The 25,316-nt window shown below is 49.0% G+C and overlaps 2 protein-coding genes across 3 annotated transcripts in view; one reads left to right on the forward strand and one right to left on the reverse strand.

Annotated features, from left to right (window-relative positions):
- The window catches only part of SPATA21 (spermatogenesis associated 21), a 40,545-nt gene extending 20,677 nt beyond the window's left edge, over positions 1-19,868 (reverse strand). For both annotated transcript variants that reach the window (XM_035307877.3, XM_035307875.3), the window contains exons 1-7: positions 19,731-19,868; positions 17,951-18,130; positions 14,565-14,704; positions 10,327-10,534; positions 6,342-6,625; positions 5,937-5,985; positions 392-834 (exon numbers count right to left, since the gene is read on the reverse strand). In XM_035307877.3, the coding sequence (XP_035163768.1) occupies positions 392-834; positions 5,937-5,985; positions 6,342-6,625; positions 10,327-10,534; positions 14,565-14,704; positions 17,951-18,079 (1,253 nt within the window). In that variant the 5' untranslated portion in view covers positions 18,080-18,130; positions 19,731-19,868. The remainder of the gene's footprint in view (positions 1-391; positions 835-5,936; positions 5,986-6,341; positions 6,626-10,326; positions 10,535-14,564; positions 14,705-17,950; positions 18,131-19,730) is intronic.
- The window catches only part of NECAP2 (NECAP endocytosis associated 2), a 50,807-nt gene that overhangs the window by 2,313 nt on the left and 23,178 nt on the right, over positions 1-25,316 (forward strand). The gene's annotated exons all lie outside the window — the stretch shown is intronic.

Raw genomic sequence — 25,316 nt, forward strand, 5'->3', positions numbered from 1 at the left:
GCAGAGGACAGAACCCCAGCCCAGGGCAACATCCAGATGCCCACCTTGCCAATAGCTAGGGGAGGGGGTGGGGGAGCCTGCAGGAAGAGGTAATGGGGGAGGCTTTGAGGAGCCAGGAGAGATCAAGAATGACAACAAGAAGGAGACCCAGAGCAGGAGTGGGACAGAGGAGAGGGGACTAGAGGGAGACCCTTCAGGGGAGTTAGAAAACGGTCAGAAATGGGAGAGGAGGCGGAGACGTGGGAGCTGCAGAGAGGAGACACAGGACGAGAACTGGAGAGAGGGTGATACACTGGAACAGGCAGGTGCAGGGATGGGGACTTGCATCGGAACAAGGCTCTGATCTTGGGGCCCTCCAGGAGCGGATGAGTGAGCAGCAGGGGGCTCCTACTGTGCCTTGGAGTAGCTCAGGGTCCTCTCGCTGCTCTGATGCAAGAGTTCCATCCTTCTCCAGCTCAGGTCCAGGGAGGGGCCCAGCAGGACAGTGCAAGGCATGGAGGTGGAGACCGGGGCTCCCACGAGGGCAGGTACTGGCCCAGGAGCTGGCAGCTGGGCCCATGATGAGCAGCTGGCAGGGTCTGAGGCAGGGGTCTGAGGCAGGCTTGGGGTTGAGGTGGGTACACGGGTCACAGTCCTGGGGGACTTCTGGGCTGTCAGGGACCGAGCCTTCAGGGCTCTCCGATGGGAGGCCTCCACTTCCTCCATCTCCAGCAAGCACTTAATGAAGCCCCGCCGGAGGTTTCTGAGGCTCGGTTTCCCTGAAGCCACTACGGGGTCCTGAAGCTGGTGCTGTGCACGGTCCAGCTCCCGGCTGTCTCCAATGTCCCTCACCTCCTGGGGATGGGGGAGGGGATCTGGGAGGCCTCTAGCCAGCCAGAGTGTCCCACAAAGCTCCTCCCTGCCATCCCCTCTCCAGAGATCCTCAGACTGCCCCTTACCCTCTGAGCCTTTGGAGGATGTACCCCAAATCTCACATGCACCCCACTATGTTCCTGCCCCATGTCCTCCTTCCCAACACTTGACTTGCCACCTGCTGGTGCTGTGAGCTGTGGGTTTTTTTTTTTGAGACAGGGTTCTGCTCTGTCACTCAGGCTGGAGTGCAGTGGCATGATCTCAGCTCGCTGTAGTCTTGACCTTGCAGGCTCAAGTGAGTGATCCTCCCACCTCAGCCTCCAGAGTAGCTGGGACTACAGCCGTGCACTACCACACTGAGCTAATTTTTTTTTTTTTAGACTAAGTCTTGCTCTGTCACCCAGGCTGGTGTGCAGTGGCGCGATATTGGCTCACTGCAACCTCTGCCTCCTAGGTTCAAGCGATTCTCCTGCCTCGGCCTCCTGAGTAGCTGGGATTATAGGCGCTCGCCACCATACTCAGCTAATTTTTGTACTTTTATTAGAGACGGTGTTTTGACATGTTGGCCAGGCTGGTCTTGAACTCCTGACTTCAGGTTGTCCACTGGAGTCGGCTTCCCAAAGTGCTGGGATTATAGGTGTGAGCCACTGTGCCCAGCCTATTTTTTTTTTTTTTTTTTTGAGACAGAGTCTTGCTCTGTCACTCAGGCTGAAGTGCAGTGGCATGATCTTAACTCACTGCAACCTCCACCTCCCAGGTTCAAGTGATTCTTGTGCCTCAGACTCCCAAGTAGGTGGGATCACAGGTGTGCACCACCACAGCCCAGCTAATTTTTTTGTATTTTTAGTGGAGATGGGATTTTGCCATTTTGCTTAGGCTGGTCTTAAAATCCTGGCCTCAAGTGATCTGTCCACCTCAGCCACTCAAAGTGCTGGGGTTACAGGCATGAGCCACCGCACCTGACGTTAACTGTATTTATTTGTTTTCATGTTAATGGTCTAGACTTTCCACCAACTAGGTCACAAGCTCCATTCACCATGAAGTCCCCAGTTGCACAACTGTGTTTGGCATGTCATCCTCAATAAGTATATTAGCTAAACACTGATTATTTCACTTTTCTCAGTGACATATCTCTTATCTTGCTGAGAAGCAAGATAATGTAAGTAAAGCACTTGGACAGAGTAAGTGCTCCGCACACAGTAGGGTTGAAAATAATCATAGTTGAGTATTCTGACGCCTAGAAAAGAGACCCAGTTTTTCCATGCCAAAGACTCCTTTGATTGTTTTCCCGAATTGAAGGCAAATGCTCAATTTCTGTCAAGCCCAAAACAAACTAGCAATCAAAAGCCATTTTGGTCCACGTGTGGTTGCTCATGCCTGTAATCCTAACACTTTGGGACACTGAGGCAGGTGGATCGCTTGAGCTCAGGAGTTTGAGACCAGCCTGGGCAACTTGGTGGAACTCTGTCTCTACAAAAAATACAAAATTAGCCAGGTGTGGTGGCCCGTGCCTGTACTACCAGCTACTTGAAGGGGCTGAGGTGGGAGGCTCACTTGAGCCCAGGAGGCGGAGGTTGCAGTGAGCCGAGATCATGCCACTGCACTCTAGCATGGGTGATGGAATGTGACTCTGTCTCAAAATAAACAAACAAACAAATAAATAAATAAAAGCAGTTCTGGGTCTCCTGCTCCGTTGTGATATTGGGGGCCCAAGACGGTGGCCATGAATCCAGCCTCACTGTCATCATGGCCCTCCAGGGACTCTCTCATGGCCCTCTGGGGACTACAGGGCTTCCGAAATCCAGGGCCTCTGCCCCTGTTGCAGATACAGACTCTGAGCCCAAAGGTGGGTAGGAATCTGTCTCAGAATGTCTCCTATTATATCAGGACCCAGCACCAAGCTTTGCTCCCAACAGGTGCTCAGCCTGTGGGTAAATGATGGTGCCAAGGCTCTGATGTCCTCCCCTCCAGCTTCTCCAACTCTCACAAACCTGGATTTCTCCTTCTGCCTTCTCTGAGCCCCTTCCCCCTGGCACCACATGTCCTGCACAGGCTACAGCGTTGACCTCTGTACAGCTCTGGTGTCACTGCCTGCTAACCCTGAGCCTGCAGGGGCTGCCTATGACTGTCATACCCATCCCTCATCCACACATGCAGTCGTGTGGGTACAGGGGTGCCTAGTCCCCAGCCTCGGCATGCTCTAGTCTAGCTTTTATTCTTAGGCCCAGCTTTGCACAAGGCATTAAGAGGGACATTGGAGTGCAAAGGCCAAATGCTTCACTCCAGGACTGTGCAGGATGGGTCTCCAGGTGCAGGTGGGCCTTTGACACACCCAGTTCTATCTCGTTTCTCACTTGTATCTCTTTAACCGAAGATTACACAGTTAAAGAATGTACTGGGAGGAACGGGTGCAGTGGCTCATGCCTGTAATCCCAGCACTTTGGGAGTCTGAGGCAGGTGGATCATCTGAGGTCAGGAATTCGAGACCAGCCTGACCCATATGGTGAAACCCTGTTTCTGCTAAAAATACAAAAAATTAGCTGGGCGTGGTGGCACATGCCTGTAATCCCAGCTACTCAGGAGGCTGAGGCAGGAGAATTGCTTGAACCCAGGAGGCGGAGGTTGCAGTAAGCTGAGATCACACCACTGCACTCCAGGCTGGGCAACACAGCAAGACTTTGTCTCAAAAAAAAAAAAAAAAAAAAATGTGCTGAGAATGCAATATCCTAAGATAGGGAGGGCCTGGCTGGAACACCCCAGGATCTGTTCCACTTCCCTGAGCCCAGAAATAGGACAGCCTTCAAGGCTTTAGCCCAGCAAATCATGTCACCTTGAGGTACAAAACCCAGGGTGGGCTGCTTTCTGGGGCTCAGCAAGTGGGGCACACACAGACAAGATGCCCTCTGCCCCAGACAGCTTTCCTGAGCCTTGGGGCCCAGGAGCACAGTGGATTCTAGGCTTCTGTTGTCCTTTGCTGCCCATCTTTAGTATTAAACCCGCTTGATAGAACATGTATACATGGGTATTCTGCCTCGCTGGACTCACACAAGTTGGCAACCAGCACACCGTAAGCCTGTCTCAATACTGGAGGCTTCATATGACAGCCAGCCTAGCTTTTCAGCTGCTCTGTCCATCATATCCAATACTCTTGTCTCACAAGGCCCAGAGGATGGCCCTCCCCATCATCACTCTTCATTTCACGTTCTTTCCCATCTCTGTAACTTTCCTTGTGATGGGTCTGCTGCCTGGCTGCCCTTTCTTTTCTTTCCTTTTTTTTTTGAGACAGTTTTACTCGCTGCCCAGGCTGGAGTGCAATGGCGCGATCTCGGCTCACTGAAGCCTCCACCTCCTGGGTTCAAGTGATTCTCCTGCTTCAGCCTTCTGAGTAGCTAGGACTACAGGTGCACTCCAACACACTCTGTTAATTTTTTTGTGTTTTTAATAGACAGAGTTTTACCATATTGACCAGGTTGGTCTTGAACTTCTGAGCTCAGGTGATCTGCTCACCTCAGCCTCCCAAAGTGCTGGGATTACAGGTGTGAGCCACCACGCCTGGCCTAGTTCTTATTTCTCATCTGATTTCTCATCAGTCCAGAGAGGTACCTCGTCTTATTCCCATCCATTCATTTATTCAACACATTCCTGTTGAGTACCTACCACAAGCTGGGCATTGTTTGCACAGAGCATAGAGGAGTACGTCAACTAGTGAGGCTGCCCTCAGGGAGTTTGCTTTCTAGATGATGAATAGGTCGATAACTTAAAGATAATGTCGCCGGGCATGGTGGCACGTGCCTGTAGTCCCAGCTACTAGGGAGGCTGAGGTGGGAGGATCGCTTGAGCCCAGGAGTTCTGGGCTGTAGTGCGCTATGCCGATCGGGTGTCCGCACTAGTTTGGCATCAGTATGGTGACCCGGAAGTGGGGGACCACCAGGTTGCCTAAGGAGGGGTGAACTGGCCCAGGTCCGAAACAGAGCAGGTCAAAACTCCCGTGCTGATTAGTGGGGTTGCGCCTGTGAATAAGCCACTACACTGCAGCCTGGGCAACATAGCGAGACCCTGTCTCTAAAAATAATAATAATAATAATAATGTCGGAGGGCAAAAGTACTACAAAGACAATAAAACAGCTGCCCAGGAAAGGCCTTGTGGAGAAACTAATGTCAAAATTGAAAAGTGGGGCCAGGTGTGGTGGCTGAAGCCTGTAATCCCAGCACTTTGGGAGGCTGAGGTGGGTGGATCACCTGAGGTCGGAAGTTCGAGACCAGCCTGACCAACATGGAGAAACCCTGTCTCTACTAAAAATACAAAAAATTAGTCGTGTGTGGGGGCACATGCCTGTAATTCTAGCTACTTGGGAGGCTGAGGGAGGAGAATCACTTAAACCCGGAAGGTGGAGGTTGCAGTGAGCAGAGATCACACTGTACTCCAGCATGGACAAGAGTGAAACTCAGTCTCAAAAAAGAAAAAGAAGGAAGAAAGTGAAACCCATCTACAAGACAGGATATTCTCCAGCCATGTTGAGCTGCTCAACATGGGCACAAGGCATGGATTTAGCCAGGCTGGGGTTTTGCCAATGAACACAGCAGGATGAGACAGGGCAGGTGCTGGCAGGGCATGCTAGTGACTGTGTATTTGCAGGTTGCCTGGTCAGGTCAAAGAACTAGGAAGTGGCAGAGCTGGGGGAGGGAGGGGTGGCTAGCAGGGGTCAGGGAAGCCTTCCAGGTGTTCAGCGACTCTTCAGATTGTGTGGCTGTGGCCGAGGGCAAATGGGTGGAAGAAATGCATGCTGACATGGAACAAGCCACCCCACCTGGGATGAACCCAAGGGCACCAGAATGTAGAGTATAAGAGCATTCTTGACCCCCACCCAGAATACATACTCATGCATACACACATGAACAGACAGCACACATACACACACACGCACATCCACGTGCACTTGCACACACAGGCACACACACCTTCCTTGGTTTGACTCCAAACATGGGTTTGACCTGCCATATCCACCTCTGCCCTCTTCCTCCTCTTGATTCCCCTGCCCTCCCCTTACACAGCCCATCCCCATACCCACTATGGCCCTACTTACTGGTGGAGGAAGAGGCCCAGGTGCTGGCTGGTTCTCCACAGCCTCAACCCTGAAAAGAGGAGATACCCCAGGTGAGGGAAGGGCTCAGCTGAAGGCGTGCCCCTTGCCCTCCCCTCTCAGCCCCCAGGACACTCAGTTCCACCCCAGCATTGTCCGTTTGACCTTCTCACCTCTGGGGGGCTCCTTATTCCCCCACATCCTCATGTATTCAGGATCATGGGAAAAAGAATTCTGCTATTCCAGCTATTACACAGATGGGGAAATTGAGACCCGGGGGCATGACTCACCGCAAGGTCCTCTTCCAGAGCAGTTTGGACTAGAATTCACCTCACCTGACACTCAGCGGAAGTGCATTCTTGTTGAGGCAGTGGGTGGGTCAGGAGATGGCACTGGATGGTGACTTACCCTTCTTTTGTTTTCTTAGGTCCAGGCATGGATGGTAGGAAGGGGTTGGCTGCCTTTTCCTCTAGAGCCACCATGGACACTGGGGACATTGCTTCCTGAGAGCTATCCTCATGTCCCCCTGGGCTGAGCTCTGGCAGAGCCTCCTGTGGCCTGATGTGTGGGACGCCTGCCTCCTTGGGGTGCTTGTCTCTCAGTGGCTGGCCACGGCTCTCCAAGGGGCAAGAAGCCTCTCTTGGCTGCACCATGTCTGCCTGGTGACCTAGGGTGGACTGACATCCAGCGCCCTGCCAAGGACAAAGATACCAAGGATGGGGAGCTCCATCTTGGTTCCCAGGTGAACTGCAGTGCTCCAGGTGAACTGGAGACCAGTTATTACACACTTCCTAGGGTCCCTAAGTAAGAACTTCAGGCATCATCTTACTTAATTCTCCCAGCACCCCTAGAAGGTAGCTCAGGTACTCTTACATTTTGAGGGGTGGGGAAATTGAAGTCCAGAGAAGGCGTGGCCTACTCAAAGAACTACACTTCCCTGTGGGAGTGGAATGGGAGCCTGAAAAAGCAGAAGATCCCCTTTATATAGGATTTTCTTTTACTTGTGTGTATTCTTTTTTTTTTTTTTTTTGAGACAAGTCTCACTCTTGTCACCCAGGCTGGAGAGCAGTGGCATGAACACAGCTCATTGCAGCCTTAACCTCCTGGGCTCAAGGGATCCCCCTGCTTCAGTTTCCTGAGTAGCTGGGACTACAGGTATGTGTCACCATGCCTGGCTGATATTTTTAAATTTTTGATAGAGATGAGGTCTCATTATGTTGCTCAGGCTCATCTTGAACTCCTGGGCTCAAGCATTCTTCTGCCTCAGCCTCCCAAAGTGCTGGGATTACAGGCACGTGCCACCATGCCCAGCCTTAAATGGGATTTTCCAAGGGATGTTTCAAAGAACAAGAATCCTTCATGAGCCTTCTTAAAAAGAGGGATTTTTGGCCAGGCGCAGTGGTTCACACCTGCAGAACTTTGGAAGGCTAAGGGGCAGGCAGATCACTTAAAGTCAGGAGTTCAAGACCAGCCTGGCCAACATGGAGAAATTATGTCTCTACTAAAAATACAGAATTAGCGGCCGGGCGTGGTGGCTCATGCCTGTAATCCCAGCACTTTGGGAGGCCACGGCGGGTGGATCACGAGGTCAAGCGATCGAGACCATCCTGGCCAACATGGTGAAACCCCGTCTCTACTAAAAATACAAAGATTAGCTGGGCATGGTGGCGTGTGCCTGTAATCCCAGCTACTCAGGAGGCTGAGGCAGGAGAATTGCTTGAACCCAGGAGGCAGAGGTTGCGGTGAGCCGAGATCGCGCCATTGCACTCCAGCCTGGGTAACAAGAGCGACACTCCTCAAAAAAAAAAAAAAAAAAAAAAAAAATTAGCTAGGTATGGTGGCTCATGCCTGTAATCCCAGCTACTTGGGAGGCTGAAGCACGAGAATCACTTGAACCCAGGAGGCAGAGGTTGTCGTAAGCCATGATCATACCACTATACTCCAGCCTGGGCGACAGAGTGAGACTGTCTCTTAAAAAAAAATAGCAAAAGCCTAAATTGGCGGATCACATAAGGTTAGGAGTTCGGGACCAGCCTGGCCAACATGGTGAAACCCTGTGTTTACTAAAAATAAAAAAATTAGCCGGGCGAGGTGGTGTGCGCCTGTAATCCCAGCCACTCAGGAGGCTGAGGTGGGAGGATCACTTGAACCCAGGCGGAGGTTGTAGTGCGCCAAGATCACACCACTGCACTCCAGCCTAAGCAACAGAGTGAAACTCCATTTCAAAAAAAGAAAAAGTGGTATATTATGGTCTATCCATAGAATGGAGATACGACTGAGCAACTGAAGGAGCAACATGTAAAAACACAATAGATGAATCTCAAATAGTCATGCGGAGTGGACAAAGCCAGACAGAAAGAATGTACACTGTTCAATTTCGTTTGTGTAAAATTCCAGGAAACACTTAACAGATCTGTAGTAATAGTTGGTGGCTGCCTGAAATTAGGAGACTAGTGGGAGAGGTGAGAAAGGGCATGAAGAAATGGTTGGGCTGATGGCTAGGTTTGCTTTCTTGATTGCTGGGATGGTTTTGTGGGTGTGTACGTATATCAAAACATTAAATTGTACACTTGAAGCATGTGCAAGTGTATGCCAAACTGAAGCTGTTAAAAATAAATCTTAAAAATAAACAAAAAGGGCCGGGTATGGTGGCTCATGCCTATAATCCCAGCACTTTGGGAGGCCAAGGCGGGTGGATCACGAGGTCAAGAGATCGAGACCATCCTGGTCAACATGGTGAAATCCCGTCTCTACTAAAAATACAAAAATTAGCTGGGTAGGTGGTGCACGCCTGTAGTCCCAGCTACTCGGGAGGCTGAGGCAGGAGAATTGCCTGAACCCAGGAGGTGGAGGTTGCGGTGAGCCCAGATCGTGCCATTGCACTCCAGTCTGGGTAACAACAGCGAAACTCCGGCTCAAAAATAAATAAATAAATAAATAAAAAGACATTTCGTCGTTAAATAAATTTGACTACATTATGGGAAAGGCAATATACTCTAACCATATCTTTTTTTGTGAGATAGGGTCTCACTCTGTCACCCAGGCTGGAGCAGAGTGGTGTGAGCTTGGCTCACTGCTGCCTTGACCCCGGGGGATCCTCCCATCTCAGTCTCCTGAGTACCATATCCAGCTAACTTCTGTATTTTCTGTAGAGATGGGTTTTTACCATATTGCCCAGGCTGATCTCAAACTGCTGGGCTCAAGCGATCCTCCTGCCTCAGCCTCCCAAAGTGCTGGGATTACAGGCGTGAGCCACGGCAGCTGACCTCTAATCATATCTGTCAAAACCTTACAAACGTTCAGCCGTGAGTAAACTACTTCCAGGATATCCTAGCATACCGAAACCCGTTTCAGCTTTGTTAAACTCAGCATCTCCCAATAGTATCTGTATACAGAACCTGGCACCTCCTCCCTCCCCCAGCCCCACTGACATACTGTGGGGCCACTCTGGAAATAAGATTTATGTTTATTTTATTTGTATTATCTTACTTTATTTATTTATTTATTTTTGAGACGGAGTCTCACTCTGTTGCCCAGGGTGGAGTGCAGTGGCGCAATCTCAGCTCACTGCAACCTCCACCTCCCCGGTTCAAGAGATTCTCCTGCCTCAGCCTCCTGCGTAGCTGGGACTACAGGCGTGTGCCACCATGCCTGGCTAATTTTTTGTAATTTTTTAGTAGAGACAGAGTTTCACTGTGTTAACCAGGATGGTCTCAATCTCCCGACCTCGTGATCCGCCTGCCTTGGCCTCTCAAAGTGCTGGAATTACAGATGTGAGCCACTGCGCCCAGTGTATTACCTTTTTGAGATGGGAGTGTCACTCTCATAGCCCAGGCTGGAGTGCAATGGCATGGTCTCGGCTCACTGCAACCTCCACCTGCCCAGTCCAAGTGATTCTCCTGCCTCAGCCTCCTGAGTAGCTGGGATTATAGGCATGCGCCACCACGCTCAGCTAATTTTGTTTTTTTAGTAGATACGGGGTTTCACCATGTTGGCCAGGCTGATCTTGACCTCAGGTGATCCTCCTGCTGTGGCCTCCAAAAGTGTTGGGATTACACACATGAGCCACCATGTCCAGCCTGAACAGAAGACTTAAATGCTTGTGATGCAGGCTGGGGGAATAGCCCAGTGACCCATAGACTAAGCGCTTAGCATCTTCAGGGCACAGAGGGAGCAAGCACTCTGTCACCCAGGCTGAATGAAGTGCAGTGTTCTGAACACAGCTCATTGCAGCCTTGACTCCTGGGCTCAAGGGATCCCCCTGCCTCAGTCTCCCAAGCAGCTGGGACTACAGGTACCTGCTCCAGAATGGGGGGCATGGTGGGAGGGGGCTCCTCCACCTCCCCTGTGGTAGGTCATTCCACACCCTTCTTCCTATCTCCTAGGAGGTTACCTGGCAGCTCTCAGGAGGCTGATCCTCCTGGATTCCCGGGTTCCGTTGCCTCCCCTGCTGGCCCTTGATCTTTTTCCCAGAGCCCGGCTGCTGCAGCCCTTCACGTGCTTCAGGAATCCAGGAAGGCGACAACCCCAGCTCACTCTGATCCTGGCCTGCTTGCAGCTCCTGGGACCCTTTCTGGGGGACCCAAGAGGACTGCTTCTTCCTGGGGAAAATAGACAAAGTGACACTTCAGCTCCCAGACTGGGGACCTGTTTTATATTATGGGGCTAAACATACCATAGGTGCATACCTAATGCCTGAGAGGACAAATGAAGGACTCACAGGCATTCCCCAAATCCTAGATGCTTTGATGTCAGTGTTTGGGGGAGTTAGAATTTAAACTTTTAAAATTATTTGTAGAGACGTGGTCTCCCTATATTGCCCAGGCGGGTCTTGAATTCCTGGGCTCAAGCAATCTTCCCACCTCGGCGTCCCAAAGTGCTGGGATTAGAGGTGTGAGCCATCGTGTTCAGCCTAGAATTTAAGTTTCATAGTATTTTTTAAAATGTTTTCCTGAAAAAGAAACAAAAATCAGAACTGGGATGCAGAGAGGACGAACGATTTGAGCCTAAGGTCATAAAGCTAAAGATAACAGTTCAAATTTTGAAGCTGTGTCTATCTGATCTCACTTTAATATTCTGGAGTATTTCTTCCAGGCTTTTCCCTATGTGTATACCTACTTTTTTTTTTGAGACAGAATTTCACTCTTGTTGCCTAGGTTGGAGTGCAATGGCACAATCTTGGCTCACCGAAACCTCTGCCTCCCAGGTTCTAGCGATTCTCCTGCATCAGCCTCCTGAGTAGCTGGGATTACAGGCATGCACCACCACACCTGGCTAATTTTGTGTTTTTAGTAGAGACTGGGTTTCTCCACATTGTTCAGGCTGGTCTGTGAGTACTTCTGACCTCAGGTGATCCACTTGCCTCGGCCTCCCAAAATGCTGGGATTACAGATGTGAGTCACCGTGCCCAGACGAATATGCAAACTTTTTTTTTTGAAAGACAGTCTTGCTCTGTCACCCAGGCTGGAGTGCAGTGGAGGCATGATCTCTGCTCACTGCAAGCTCCACCTCCTGGGTTCAAGCGATCCTCTCGCCTTAGCCTCCCAAATAGCTGCGACTACAGGCATATGCCACCAAGCCCGGCTAATTTTTGTATTTTTTGTAGAGATGGGGTTTTGCCATGTTGCCCAGGCTGGTCTTGAACTCCTGGGCTTAAGTAATTTGCCCACCTCGACCTCCCAAAGTGTTAGGATTACAGACGTGAACCATGGTGCCCGGCCCTGCATACACACACACACACACACACACACACACTCTCTCTCTCTCTCTCTCTCTGTTTTTTTAGATGGAGTCTCAATCTGTTGCCCAGGCTGGAGTGCAGTGGCGTGATCTTCACTCAATTCAACCTCCACTTACCGGGTTCAAGCAATTCTTCTGCCTCAGCTTCTCTAGTAGCTGGGATTATAGGCATGTGACACAACACCTGGCTAATTTTTGTATTTTTAGTAGAGATGGGGTTTCACCATGTTGGCCAGGCTGATTTGGAATCCCTGACCTCAGTTGATCAACTCAAATGTAATGCCCAAAGTGCTGGCATTACAGGCATGAGCCACCACGCCAGTCCCTGAATACATATTTTTTTTTTTGAGACAGAGTTTTGCTCTTGTTACCCAGGCTGGAGTGCAATGGCGCGATCTCGGCTCACCGCAACCTCCGCCTCCTGGGTTCAGGCAATTCTCCTGCCTCAGCCTCCTGAGTAGCTGGGATTACAGGCACGCACCACCATGCCCAGCTAATTTTTTGTATTTTTAGTAGATACGGGGTTTCACCATGTTGACCAGGATGTTCTCAATCTGTTGACCTCGTGATCCACCCGCCTCGGCCTCCCAAAGTGTTGGGATTGCAGGCTTGAGCCATGGCCCCCGGCCCCTGAATACATATTTTTAATGGAGATTTATTTAGTTGCCCTCTTCAAATAATAGCATAAATTTACAGAGTTACAATCACATTCCACATACATATTATAAACTACTTTTTTTCTTTTTCTTTTTTTTATTTGAGATGGAGTCTCGCTCTGTTTGTTTCCTAGTCTGGAGTGCAGTGGCACAATCTCGGCTCACTGCAACCTCCACCTCCCAGGTCCAAGCAATTCTCCTGTCTCAGCCTCCCGAGCAGCTGAGATTACAGGCGCACACCACCATGCCTGGCTAATTTTTGTATTTTTAGTAGAGACGGGGTTTCACCATGTTGGTCAGGCTGGTCTCGAACTCCTGACTTCAGGTGATGCACTTGCATCAGCCTCCTAAAGTGCTGGGGTTACAGGCGTAAGCCACTGTGCCCAGCCTAATTTACTTTTGTTCAATGAACATCATAGCGTACATTTTTCCCATGCTAAAAATCCTTCAGAAACATGCTTTACATGTTTTTTACATATAAAATTCCATATTTTATAGATAACCATTATTAACCATTTTCCTATTGTGTGGGTACTTAAGGGGTTTCTAATTTTTTAGTATTTAAGATAACATGACATGAAAGTGTTTGTGTATAAAACTGCCTGAATCACTAATTATATCCTCATGGCCTATTTGCAGAAAGGGGTGAAGGTCTGGCAGTTTCAAGGCAGTTTCAAGCAGGTGTGCTTAAACGGTTTCTACTTCCACCAGCGTGGGATGCAGTCACTGTCTTAGTGGGGCTCAGACCTGGCTTGAGTTGTCTCTCCTACCTTTTCTTGCATAGAGGCTATTTAGGAGTTTCTGGTTATAGTCTAATCCAACCAAACCAGCTAGCTTTTCCTATTTCTATTCTCCAAGCCTTTCACTTTGCCTCTCTCTGGCTTGCTCTTGTTTTTTTCCTTTTTGAATACATTCTTGCTGTAGAAAAGTTTAAAAATACATACAAAATTTAGATTTCCTCATGGCCTGGTACTCCCAGATTCAAGTTACACGGGCTGGGCGCAGTGGCTCACGCCTCTAATCCCAGCACTTTGGGAGGCTAAGGCAGACGGATCACAAGGTTAGGAGTTCGAGACTCAGCCTGGCCAACATAGTGAACCCCTGTCTCTACTAAAAATACAAAAATTAGGTGTGGTGGTGGGCACCTGTAATCCCAGTTACTCAGGAGGCTGAGGCAGGAAAATCTCTTGAACCCGGGAGGCGGAGGTTGCAGTGAGCCGAGACCTCTCCACTACACTCCAGCCTGGGCAACAGAGCGAGATTTCGTCTTGAAAACAATTAGATGGACATCTTTATGTGTTCTTGTGTCTCCCAACCTCTTTTTGTTCATTATTCTATTAATTCAGTGGATCAATATTGATTGAGCCTTTACTATGTGTCACGCATAGTACCAGGCATGAGGATTTTGAGGCTGAACCAGGTATATGATGCCTCTTGAACAAGACACGTAAAAGATGTTTGTGGTAGTTGGGGGAGTTCAGACAAATGTTAACATGAATTCCTTAGCCCAACCGATGCAATGAAAGCAAAGGACAGCTGGGCGTGGTGGTTCACACCTGTAATCCTAGCACTTTGGGAGGCCGAGGCAGGTGGATCACAAGGTCAGGGGTTCGAGACCAGCCTGGCCAACATAGTGAAACCCCGTCTCAACTAAAAAATACCAAAATTAGCCAGGCATAGTGCCGATTGCCTGTAATCCCAGCTACTCCGGACACTGAAGCAGGAGAATTGCTTGAATCTGGGAGGCGGGGGTTGCAGTGAGCTGAGATTGTGCCGTTGCACTCCACCCAGGTGGCAGTGCAAGACTCTGTCTCAAAAAAGAAGAGAGAAAGGCCGGGTGCGGTGGCTCACGCCTATAATCCCAGCACTTTGGGAGGCTGAGGCGGGTGGATCACAAGATCAAGAGATCGAGACCGTCCTGGTCAACAAGGTGAAACCCCATCTCTACTAAAAATACAAAAATTAGCTGGGCATGGCGGTGCGCACCTGTAGTCCCAGCTACTTGGGAGGCTGAGGCAGGAGAATTGCTTGAACCCAGGAGGCGGAGGTTGCAGTGAGCTGAGATTGTGCCATTGCACTCCAGTCTGGGTAACAACAGCAAAACTCCATCTCAAAAAAAAAAAAAAAAAAAGAGAGAAAGACAAGGTGCTGTGGCAGGTGGTGCTCCCCTGGCCTGGGTGGGCCACTACTGGGGGTTCTCTCCTGGACCTATTCTCTGGGAATCCCCTCAGCTCACCCTGGTTTTGCTGGAGGCCTCAGCTCCCAGGTCCTGACATCTGAAGGCTCCACCTGGAATGCTTCTCTGTGTCTGGGCCCCTTCTCTGACCCTCCTGAGGCTGATGAGGGCTGCTTCCCGCTGCCAAATTCTGAAGCATCCTGAAACACGACCAGGACAGAAATGCCATGGCACTGGCTCGAGGGCTGGCGAGCAGTACCCGTTCTGGAGTGGGTCCTCCCACTCCTCCCTGGACACTCTCCTGGCCTCAGGGATGGGGAGATCCCGTGCCTGAATGGGCAAGATGTTGGAGAGGGGTGAGCCGGAGCCAAGAGGCAGGGGAAAAGAGGCTGGAATGCAGGGCCCAGCTCAGCCAGAAGCTGTTGCTCAGCACATAAAGCTCTGGTCTGAATTGGAGTCCAGATTAGCACCTGAGACAAGGGGACTGCCCTAAGGACAGCTTGAGAGAGCACCCTAGGGAACCCTGAGACTCTCACAGTGTCTGAGGGAGGCCTTCCACAACTCCCATGCCTTCAAAATGCAGATTCTCGTTTCAACTGAGATTTTTGTTGTTTATTTGGTTTTTCTTTGTGTTTTTTTTTGTTTGTTTGTTTGTTCGTTTTAAGACAAAATCTTGCTCCGTCGCCAGGCTAGAGTGCAATGGTGCAATCTTGGCATGTTGGCTCACTGCAACTTCTGGCTCCTGGGTTCAAACAATTCCCTTGCCTCAGCCTCCCAAGTAGCTGGGCCTACAGGTGCCGATCATCACACCTGGCTCATTTTTTGTATTTTTTTTTAGTGGAGAAGGGGTTTCACCATGTTGGCTAGGATGGTCTTGATCTTCTGATCTTGTGATCTGCCCACCTCGGACTCCCAAAGTTCTGGGATTACAGGCGTGAGCCACCACACCCAGCCTGAACTGAGTTTTTATTTCATTTTTTGAGACAGAGTTTTGCTCTGTTGCCCAGGCTGGAGTGAAGTGGTGTGATCTTGGCTCACTGCAACCACCACTTCCTGGGTTCAAGAGATTCTTGTTCCTCAGCTTCCCAAGTAGGTGGGATGACAGGGATTTAACAACCCTAGCCTTCTAGGGATTTAACCCGGTTAAGTCCTCACCGTAAAACAAATGAGGCTCAAAGGGGTTGCAGTGACATGCCCAAGGTCATACAGCTGGGTAAGTGGTGGGACTGGGACCCCATGACTATGCTTGTTGAAGAAATAAATGGGTGGGTGAAGGAATCCCTGAATGCTCGCCTCCAGCCTCTTTCCTAGCCTTCTCCACTCCAGGCCCTCTCCTTGCCCCTGGGGAAGAGAGGATTTATAACAGAGGCTACAGGGTGGAGGAAATACTTAACCCAAGGGAATGCTGACTTTTTTTTTTTTTTAATAGAAACGGGGTCTCGCCATGTTGCTCAGGCTGGTCTTTAACTCCTGGGCTCAAGCAATCCACCCACCAAAACCTCCCAAAGTGCTGGAATTACAGGCAAGAGCCACGTGCCTGGCTTTTTTTTTTTTTTTAATTTGTTTATGTATTTATTTTTGAGGTGGAATTTCGCTCTTGTTGCCCAGGCTAGAGTGTAATGGTGCGATCCTGGCTCACCACAACCTCCGCCTCCCAGATTCAAGTGGTTCTCCTGTCTCAGCCTCCCAAGTAGCCAGGATTGCAGGCATGTGCCACCATGCCTAGCTAATTTTTGTATTTTTAGTAGAAACAGAGTTTCTCTATGTTGGTCAGGCTGGTCTCAAACTCCCGACCTCAGGTAATCTGCCCATCTCAGCCTCCCAAAGTGCTGGGATTACAGGCGTGAGCCACAGCACCCGACCTAATTTTGTATTTTTAGTAGAGATGAGGTTTTCTCCATGTTGGGTTAGGCTGGTCTTGAACTCCAGCCTCAGGTGATCTGCCTGACTTGGCCTCCCAAAGTGTTGGGATTACAGGCGTGAGCCATCAAGCCCAGCCGGCTGACTTTTTAAATGGTGATATCTTTGGTTCTGAGGAAAGTGGATGGGGAGGAGGGTCTTTTTATGCTCTTCAGTTCATGCTACTTGGCATATTCAAAAAGAGGCCAGCTGGGTGCAGTGGCTCAAGTCTGTAATCCTAGCACTTTGAGAGGCCGAGGTGGGAGGATCACTTGTGGTCAGTAGTTCAAGACCAGCCTATCCAACATGGTAAAAACCTATCTCTTCTAAAAATACAAAAAAATTAGATGGAGATTGCTTGAAACTGGGAGATGGAAGTTGCAGTAAGCCATGATCATACCATTGCACTCTAGCCTGGGTGACAGAGCAAGACTCTGTCTCAAAAAGAAAAAGAAAGAGGCTGGACGTGGAGGCTTATGCCTATAATCCCAACACTTTGGGAGTCTGAGGCAGGCAGATCACTTGAGCCCAGGAGTTCAAGACCAGCCTGGGCAACATGATAAACCCTTGTCTCTGCTAAAAATAAAAAAATTATCTGGGTGTGGTGGTACACGCCTCGCCTATAGTTCCAGCCACTCAGGATTTTGAGGCAGGAGGATTGCTGGTGTCTGGGAGTTCGAGGCTGCAGTGCGTCATGATTGCGCCACTGCACTCCAGCCTGAGTGAGAGAGTGAGAGCCTGTCTCAAAACAAAAACGAAACTAAGAAACATATTTGATGGAAAGAGGCTGGGAGGTGTGATGGATACTTAGAATGCAGGCTGGGCACTGGGGAGGGGCATGGAGGGAAGCCCTGAGTAGCTGTCAGGAGAATAAAGCTGGGCTGGAGGCTGCGAGGGGAACTTGGAGGCCACGGAAGGCACCTAGGAAAGCAAGTAGGCAATTCTGAGCTTGCTCGCCCTGCAGCTCCTTCCGTTACAGAAGCCAGCATTGTTTTTGGGAAACTTCTCTTCTCCATTCAGCCCATGGAGCTCAGTGGAGCCAACTATCACCTGTCTCTATTGTATGGAGAGAGCCAGACCACTCCCCACTGCCATGGTGACTGGTTCAAGGATGAGCATCTGACCACAATCTGGGCCAATGACAGTGATGCTAGAGACTTGCTTCAACTATTGCAAAGGGGTCACTTCCTGTTGGAATGCTAAACCAGAGCATGTAAGATGGGAAGATGTAATTCTGGAGTGGGCAGGGCAATCCCTGCCATCTTGCAGGGAGAGCTTGCCTGAGAATGAATCTAACACAGAAGAATGTAGAGCCAAGAGATACTCATTTAGCACCTTGATCCAGTCATACCTGAAGTCTATGAATGGATTTGCCAGTTACCCAAACTGATGTATTCTCTTTTCTGCTTAATCCAGTTTGAACTGGGTTTTGTGTCCATTTTAACAGAGAGTCTTAATTAAAGCAGTTAGGGAGGAAGCCTGGGCAGGGGAGGGGAAAGGTGCCAGCTAGGAGTGGATGGATCAGAACATGGGGTACAGGTCCCTACCCGGCTGACTCCTTGTGTGGTGGGCTCAACACCAGCCCTCTTTATGGTGATTCTCAGGCAAGGACTTGGCTGGGTCCCTGGAGCCTCGGTTCTACCTTCTGTGTACATCTGAGTTTTTCTGTTGTCCATGATGCCAGGGCCAACACAGGTGCCAAGTGAGGGGCATCAGCTACCGTGTTCCTACAGGAGAAATCCAATCAAGTATCCCACCATGCCCATCACCTAGCTACTGCTTCAGGAGCCCATGTGGAGCCTATAATGTAGAAAGCCTGGCTTGAGGGAAGAGGCGGGGCCAGACCTGGCAAGGAGAGCGATGCAGCAAAACCAGAGAGCTGGCCACATGCCATTTACCCACACACTTTTCCTAATTCTCACAATGACCCTGAGGAAAAGGGGCTCTGGAAGGCACAGTGACTTGCTCAGCACCTACTAGGTCACAGACAGGGACTTGAACTATGGCCTGTTGAATCCCAAAACCCAGGCACTTTCCCCTACTGCGACATTTGCTAAACGGTGTTCTTTGGCATACCGGTCCCTTGAGATGCCCCATGGGGTTCCAAGGCTAAGTGCATTTGGGAAGTGCTGGGAGAAGCAAAATGCTACAGGCTCTTTCCTGCACTACTCCTCAGAGCCTTTAAAATACTAATGTGCCTTTTAAGGGGGTGCAAAAATGTCACAGCTGCTGCTGCTGCTGCTGTAGAGGAAAACTTCATGTTCTTAGACAGGGCTAAGGAACAGGAATTAGCAACATCCGTCCATCTGCCTCAGGTCCCCAAGGTCTCCAGCGGCAATCTGCAGTTCACCAGAGCACCCACACTATGCCCTGGACACATCCTTTCTTTGTCTTTGTCTTTTTTTTTTTTTTTTTGAGATAGGGTGTTGCTCTATCCTCCAGGCTGGAGTGCAGTGGCATGATCTCAGCTCACTGCAACTTCTGCCTCTAAGGTCCAAGCAATTCTCCTGCCTCAGTCGCCCGAGTAGCTGGGATTACAGGCATGTGCCACCATGCCCTGCTAATTTTGCATTTTTAGTAGAGATGGAGTTTCACCATGTTGGCCAGGCTGGTCTCAAACTCCTGACCTCAGGATCTGCCTGCCTTGGCCTCCCAAAGTGATGGGATTATAGGTGTGAGCCACTGCACCTGGCCTCTTTTTTCTTTCTTTTTTTTGTTTTGAGACAGAGTCTCACTCTGTTGCCCAGGCTGGAGTGCAGTGGTGCAATCTTGGCTCACTGCAACCTTTGCCTCCCAGGTTCAAGCGATTCTCCTGCCTCAGCCTCCATAGTAGCTGGGATTATAGGTGCTCACCACCACACCAGGCTAGTTTTTGTATTTTTAGTACAGACCTCAAGTGATCCACCCGCCTTGGCCTCCCAAAGTGCTGGAATTACCGGCATGAGTCACCATGCCCGGCCATTTCTAAAGCCTTTTTTACAGTCTCTCCTCCACCTCTTTCATCCAGCCTCTTATTCAGCTGTGCCACCACCCCCTACACAAACTTTCTTTTCTAATCTAGGCAGGCTCCTGGGTTGCCAGTCTTGTAGACCCCAGCCTCTGTGCCCACGTCCCATTTTTCTATCTTTCCAATAGCCCAACGCATCCTTCAAGCTCCCCTTCTTCTCCAAGTTTCCAACCCTCTCAGCCCTCTTTCCACTGAATTCCTTTAAGGCAACATCAGTGCCATTTCTATGGATACATCATGACCCACTTTCACTGTTAACTACTTCCCAGGATTAAATCCTAACCCCGACGTCCCATCCTCCCATAGTAAGACCGTATGACCTTGAGTATCTTGATGGTGCTTCTTCCACTTTAAATCATGGCAGGCCAGCCAGCATCCATGGAGGAACCTTCTATGTGCTGGAAACCTTTGTGAACAGTATTCTCCCAATAGCCCTGTGAGATCAGGGGGTTCAGCCCTGTTTTAAAATAGGGAAATTAGGGCTCAGAGCAATGTCTTGTCCGATACCACAAAGCCAGTCTGCAGAGGAACTGGAGGCAAACTCGGGCCTGTCTGACTCCCGCAATGGCTCATCTCATTCATATCATTTTGCCTACAAAGAAGCTTAAGTTATCCATTCATTTCCTCATGCAATCAACAGCTGTTTAATGACACGTACTTGTGCTAGGGACAACATCAGGCCTTGGGAATACACTGGGTGTCCTGACGGTTCCCACAGTTTACCAGGGACACAGAGGAGGCACTTCATAGCTGCTGACCCAAGTCCCCACTTCCTCTTCCTACCCTCCAGGTCCTTCCTGTAGTGAAAGCTGTACCCCAACACGCAAAGCAGAGCTTGGCTGGTTTGGTGGGGTGACCTCCCACCCCAGGTGCAGCTCTGGCCTCACAAAGGACCAGGCTCTCACTTGGAGCAGAAAAGTCAGGGCTGTGGTCAAGTCCTTCTCTCTTTCCTTGGAGTTTCTTGCTCCTCCCCAACCTCTTTCCCATTAGGGTTCCCCTAACCATTCCTGCTTCCTCTGAGTCTTCCTGTCTCGGGGGTGGATGCACCACCTAGGGAATAATATCTCCCCCCACACCCCTCAAACACACCCCTATTGTCCATGTCTTCGCTTCAGAATGTGCAGGGTCAGCCTTGGAATTCCCAGGCCCCAGTATGCCACAAGCTGAAGTTTTCAGGGGGCCAAAGTTCCAGGGGGCTCCAGCCCCCATCTATCCACATCTGGAGCTTGCCAACTATGAGAATCTAGACAGGAAGGGAAGCTTCAATCCTAGCAGAGGTGCTTGCACTCCAAGGGCAGATCTGGGAGAGAAGTTGACAAATATCAACTGTGTCCCCCTTTCAGACCACTTGGGACCCTTTATAGTTAACAACTTATTGAAATCTAGCTCACATACCAGACAATTCACCCATTTAAAGTGTACAATTCAATGGCTTTTAGGATATTCAGAGTTGTGCAACCATCACTCTAATTCAAGAACATTTTTATCACTCGAAAAAGAAACTACACACCCCTTGGCCATTATCCCCAGTCTTCCCACCCCAAACCCAGCCCTAGGTAACCACTAATCTGCTTTCTATCGTAGTGGATTTGTCTATTCTGGAAATTCCATATAAATGGAATCATACAACATGTGGTCCTTGGTGACTAGCTTCTTTGATTTAACATCATGCTTACAAGGTTCGTCCATGTTGTAGCACATATCAGAATTTCATTCCTTTTTATGGCTAAGTAATATTCCACTGTATGGATATACCCCATTTGTTTATCCATTCATCAGTAGATAGAAAATTTGGTGTTTTTTTTTTTTTTTTTTTTTTTTTTTTGAGACGGAGTTTCACTGTTGTTGCCCAGGCTGGAGTGCAATGGCGCATTCTCAGCTCACCACAACCTCTGCCTCCTGGGTTCAAGCAATTTTTCTGTCTCAGCCTCCCAAGTAGCTGGGATTACAGGCATGTGCCACCACGCCCAGCTAATTTTTTGTATTTTTAGTAGAGACAGAGTTTCACCATGTTGGCCAGGATGGTCTCGATCTCCTGACCTCGAGATCCACCCACCTTGGCCTCCCAAAGGGCTGGGATTACAGGCATAAGCCACCATGCCCGGCCTTTTTTTTTTTGTTTTTGAGACAGGGTTTTGCTCTGTCACTCAGGCTGGAGTGCAGCAGTGTGATCATAGCTTCCTACAGCCTCAAACTTAAGGTCTCAAGAGATCCTCTCATCTCAGCCTCTGAGTGGCTGCTGGGACTACGGATGTGTGCCACCATGCCTGGGTCGTCTTACAATTTGTAAAATTTTTTAAATTAAAAAAATTTTAATGGCCGGGCATGGTGGCTCACACCTGTAATCCCAGCACTTTGGGAGGCCAAGGTGGGCATTTAAGACCAGCCTGGTCAACATGGCCAAACCCCATCTCTATTAAAAATACAAAAATTAGCCGTGCGTGGTGGCCATACACCTGTAATCCCAGCTACTCAGGAGGCTGAGGCAGGATAATCATTTGAACCCAGGGGGCAGAGGTTGCAGTGAGCTGAGATCACACCATCACCCTCCAGCCTGGGCAACAGAGCAAGACTCTGTCTAAAAAAAGAAAAAAAAAAATTAAGTAGGACAAGGTCTCATTGGGTTTGCCCAGGCTGCTCAAACTCCTGAGCTCAAGCAATCCTCCTGCTGTGGACTCCCAAAGTGCTGGGATTAAAGGTGTGAGCCACCATGCCTGGCCTGTTTCCACATTTTAGCTATTATGAATAATGTTGCTATGAACATTCATCTACAAGGTTTTTTGTGTTGTTCAAGCAATTCTCCTGCTTCAGCCTCCCAGGTAGCTGGGATTACAGGCACCCCCCGACCATGCTTAGCTAAATTTTTGTTTGTTTGTTTGTATTTTTAGTAGAGATGGGGTTTCACCATGTTGGCCAGGCTGGTCTTGAACTCCTGACCTCAGGTGATCCACCCACTTTGGCCTCCCAAAGGGCTGGGATTACAGGCATGAGCCACTGTGCCTGGCCTCATGTCCAAGTTTTTATATGAACATAACATTTGCATTTCTCTTGGATATGTATCTAGAAGTGGAACTGCTGAGTCATATGAAAACTCTATTTTTAGCTTTTGAGTAATTGCCAGTAATTTACCTTCTTACCAGCTGCATATATATGTTCCAATTTTTCTGCATCCTCTCCAACACTTGTTATTATCTTTTTGTTTTGTTTTGAGACAGGGTCTTGCTCTATCTCCCAGGATGGACTTCAGTGGTATGATCATAGCTCACTGCAACCTCCACCTCTGGGGTTCAAAGGATCCTCTCACCTTAGCTACCTGAGTAGCTGGGACTACAGGTGCACACCACCATACCTGGCTGATTTTTAAATATTTTGTAGATGGGAGTCTACAAAATATTTTGTCCAGGCTGATCTTGAACTCCTGGGCTCAAGGGATCCTCCCGCCTTAGCCTCCTAGTGTGTTGGGATTACAGGTGTGAGCCACTGTACCTGGCCTTACTTATCTTTTTTTCTTTTTTTTTTTTTTTTTTGAGATGGAGTTTTGCTGTTGTTACCCAGACTGGAGTGCAATGGCACGATCTCGGCTCACCGCAACCTCCGCCTTCTGGGTTCAAGCAATTCTCCTGCCTCAGCCTCCTGAGTAGCTGGGACTACAGGCACGCACCACCATGCCCAGCTAATTTTTGTATTTTTAGTAGAGACAGGGTTTCACCATGTTGACCAGGAGGGTCTCGATCTCTTGACCTCGTGATCCACCCGCCTCGGCCTCCCAAAGTGCTGGGATTATAGGAGTAAGCCACCACTCCCAGCCTCTTACTTATCTTTTTTAATTATAGCTATCCTAGTGGGTGTGTGTATAGAGTGCTATCTTATTCTGGTTTTGATTAGCATTTCCCTAATGGCTGATAATGCTGAACAGCTCCGTGTGCTTATCTTCTTGGAAAAATGTCTATTCAGAGCCTTTGTCCATATTTTTTTAGTCAGAGTCTTGCTCTGTCACCCAGGCTGGAGTGCAGTGGCCCAGTTCCAGCTCACTGCAACCTCAGCCTTCTGTGTTTAAGCGATTCTCCTGCCTCAGCCTCCCTAGTAGCTGGGATTACAGGCACACACACCATGCCTAGCTAATGTTTGTATTTTTAGATACAAAACTGTAGAGACGTGGTTTGGCCATGTTGGCTGGGTTGGTCTCGAACTCCTGACCTCAGGTGATCTGCCCAGCTCAGCCTCCTCAAGTGCTGGGATTACAGGTGTGAGCCACTATGTCTGGATCTTTTTTTTTTTTTTTTTTCAGGCAGAATCTTACTCTGTCCACAGGCTGGACTGCAGTGGCATGAACATGGCTTACTGTAGCCTTGACCTCCTGGGCTCAGGTGATCCTTCCACCTCAGTCTCTCAAAGTGCTGGGATTACAGGCATGAGTCACAGCACCCAGACTGCCTTTGTCCATTTATATTGGGTTGTCTTCTTATTACTGCATGGTAAATGTTCTTTATAAATTCTAGATACATGTTCCTTATATATATGATTTACAACTTTTTCTCCCATTGTGTGGATTATATTTTCACTTATTTGTCTTTTGAAGCACAAAAGTTTTAAATTTTTGTGAAAGCCTCATTTATCAGCCAGGTGTGGTGGCTCACGCCTGCAATCCCAGCACTTTGGGAGGCTGAGGTGGGCAGATTGCCTGAGCTCAGGAGTTCAAGACCAGCCTGGACAACATATTGAAACCCTGTCTCTACTAAAGATACAAAAAATTAGCCAGGTGTGGTGGCACCCACCTGCAATCTCAGCTACTCAGGAGGCTGAGGCAGAAGAACCACTTGAATCTGGGAGGCGGAGGTTGCAGTGAGCTGAGATTGCATCACTGACAGCCTGGGTAACAGAGCAAGGCTCCATGTCAAAAAAAAAAAAAAAAGAAATCAGGTTCGGGGGGGGTGAGGGATAAAAACTACAAATATGACTGGGCGTGATGGCTCATACCTGTAATCCCAGAACTTTGGGAAGCCAAGGCAGGTGGATCACGAGGTCAGGGGTTCGAGACCAGCCTGGCCAACATGGTGAAACCCTGTCTCTACTAAAGTACCATTGCACTCCAGCCTGGGTGACAAGCCGAGACTCTGTCTCAGAAAAAGAAAAAGAAATACTACAAAGAGGGTGCAGTGTATAGTGCTTGGTTAAGGGTGCACTAAAATCTTACAAATCACCGCTAAAGAACTTACTCATGCTAGGCAAGGTGGCTCACGCCTGTAATCCCAACACTTTTGGAGGCCAAGGTGGGCAGATCATTTGAGGTCAGGAGTTTGAGACCAGCCTGGCTAACATGATGAAACCCCATTTCTACTAAGAATACAAAAATTAGCTAGGCATGGTGGTGCATACCTGTAATCCCAGCTATTTGGAAGGCTGAGGCAGGAGAATCACTTGAACCCAGGAGGTGGAGGTTGCGGTGAGCAGAGATCGCGCCACTGCGTGCCAGCTTGGGCAACAGAGCAAGACTCCATATCAAACAAAAACAAAAACAAAAAACTTACTCATGGAACCAAAATAACAAAAACTTACTCATGTAACAAACAAAAAAACCACAACAACTTACCAAAAACTTATTCATGTAACCAAATACCGCTTATACCCCAATAACCTATGGAAAAATAAATAAATATAAACTTTTGAAATCAGGAAGTGTGAGTCCTCCAACTTTTTCTTTTTCAAGATTCTTTGGGTATTGAGTGCCCCTTTTATAAGCGGTTTCCTCATCTGAAAAATGGGAGAATTTCTCTTGGAAATATCTATGATGGCAGGAAAATACAGCAGAGAAAGATAAGTGACCTATCATATATGTGTCTGGAGGCTGTCAAGGAAAGCTTGCTCACATCACATCCCCACCTGGGCTCTGGACCTACCAGAAATCA

Source organism: Callithrix jacchus, chromosome 7 (genome assembly GCF_049354715.1).
Source record: "Callithrix jacchus isolate 240 chromosome 7, calJac240_pri, whole genome shotgun sequence".
In the NCBI taxonomy this organism is placed as follows: Eukaryota; Metazoa; Chordata; class Mammalia; order Primates; family Cebidae; genus Callithrix; species Callithrix jacchus.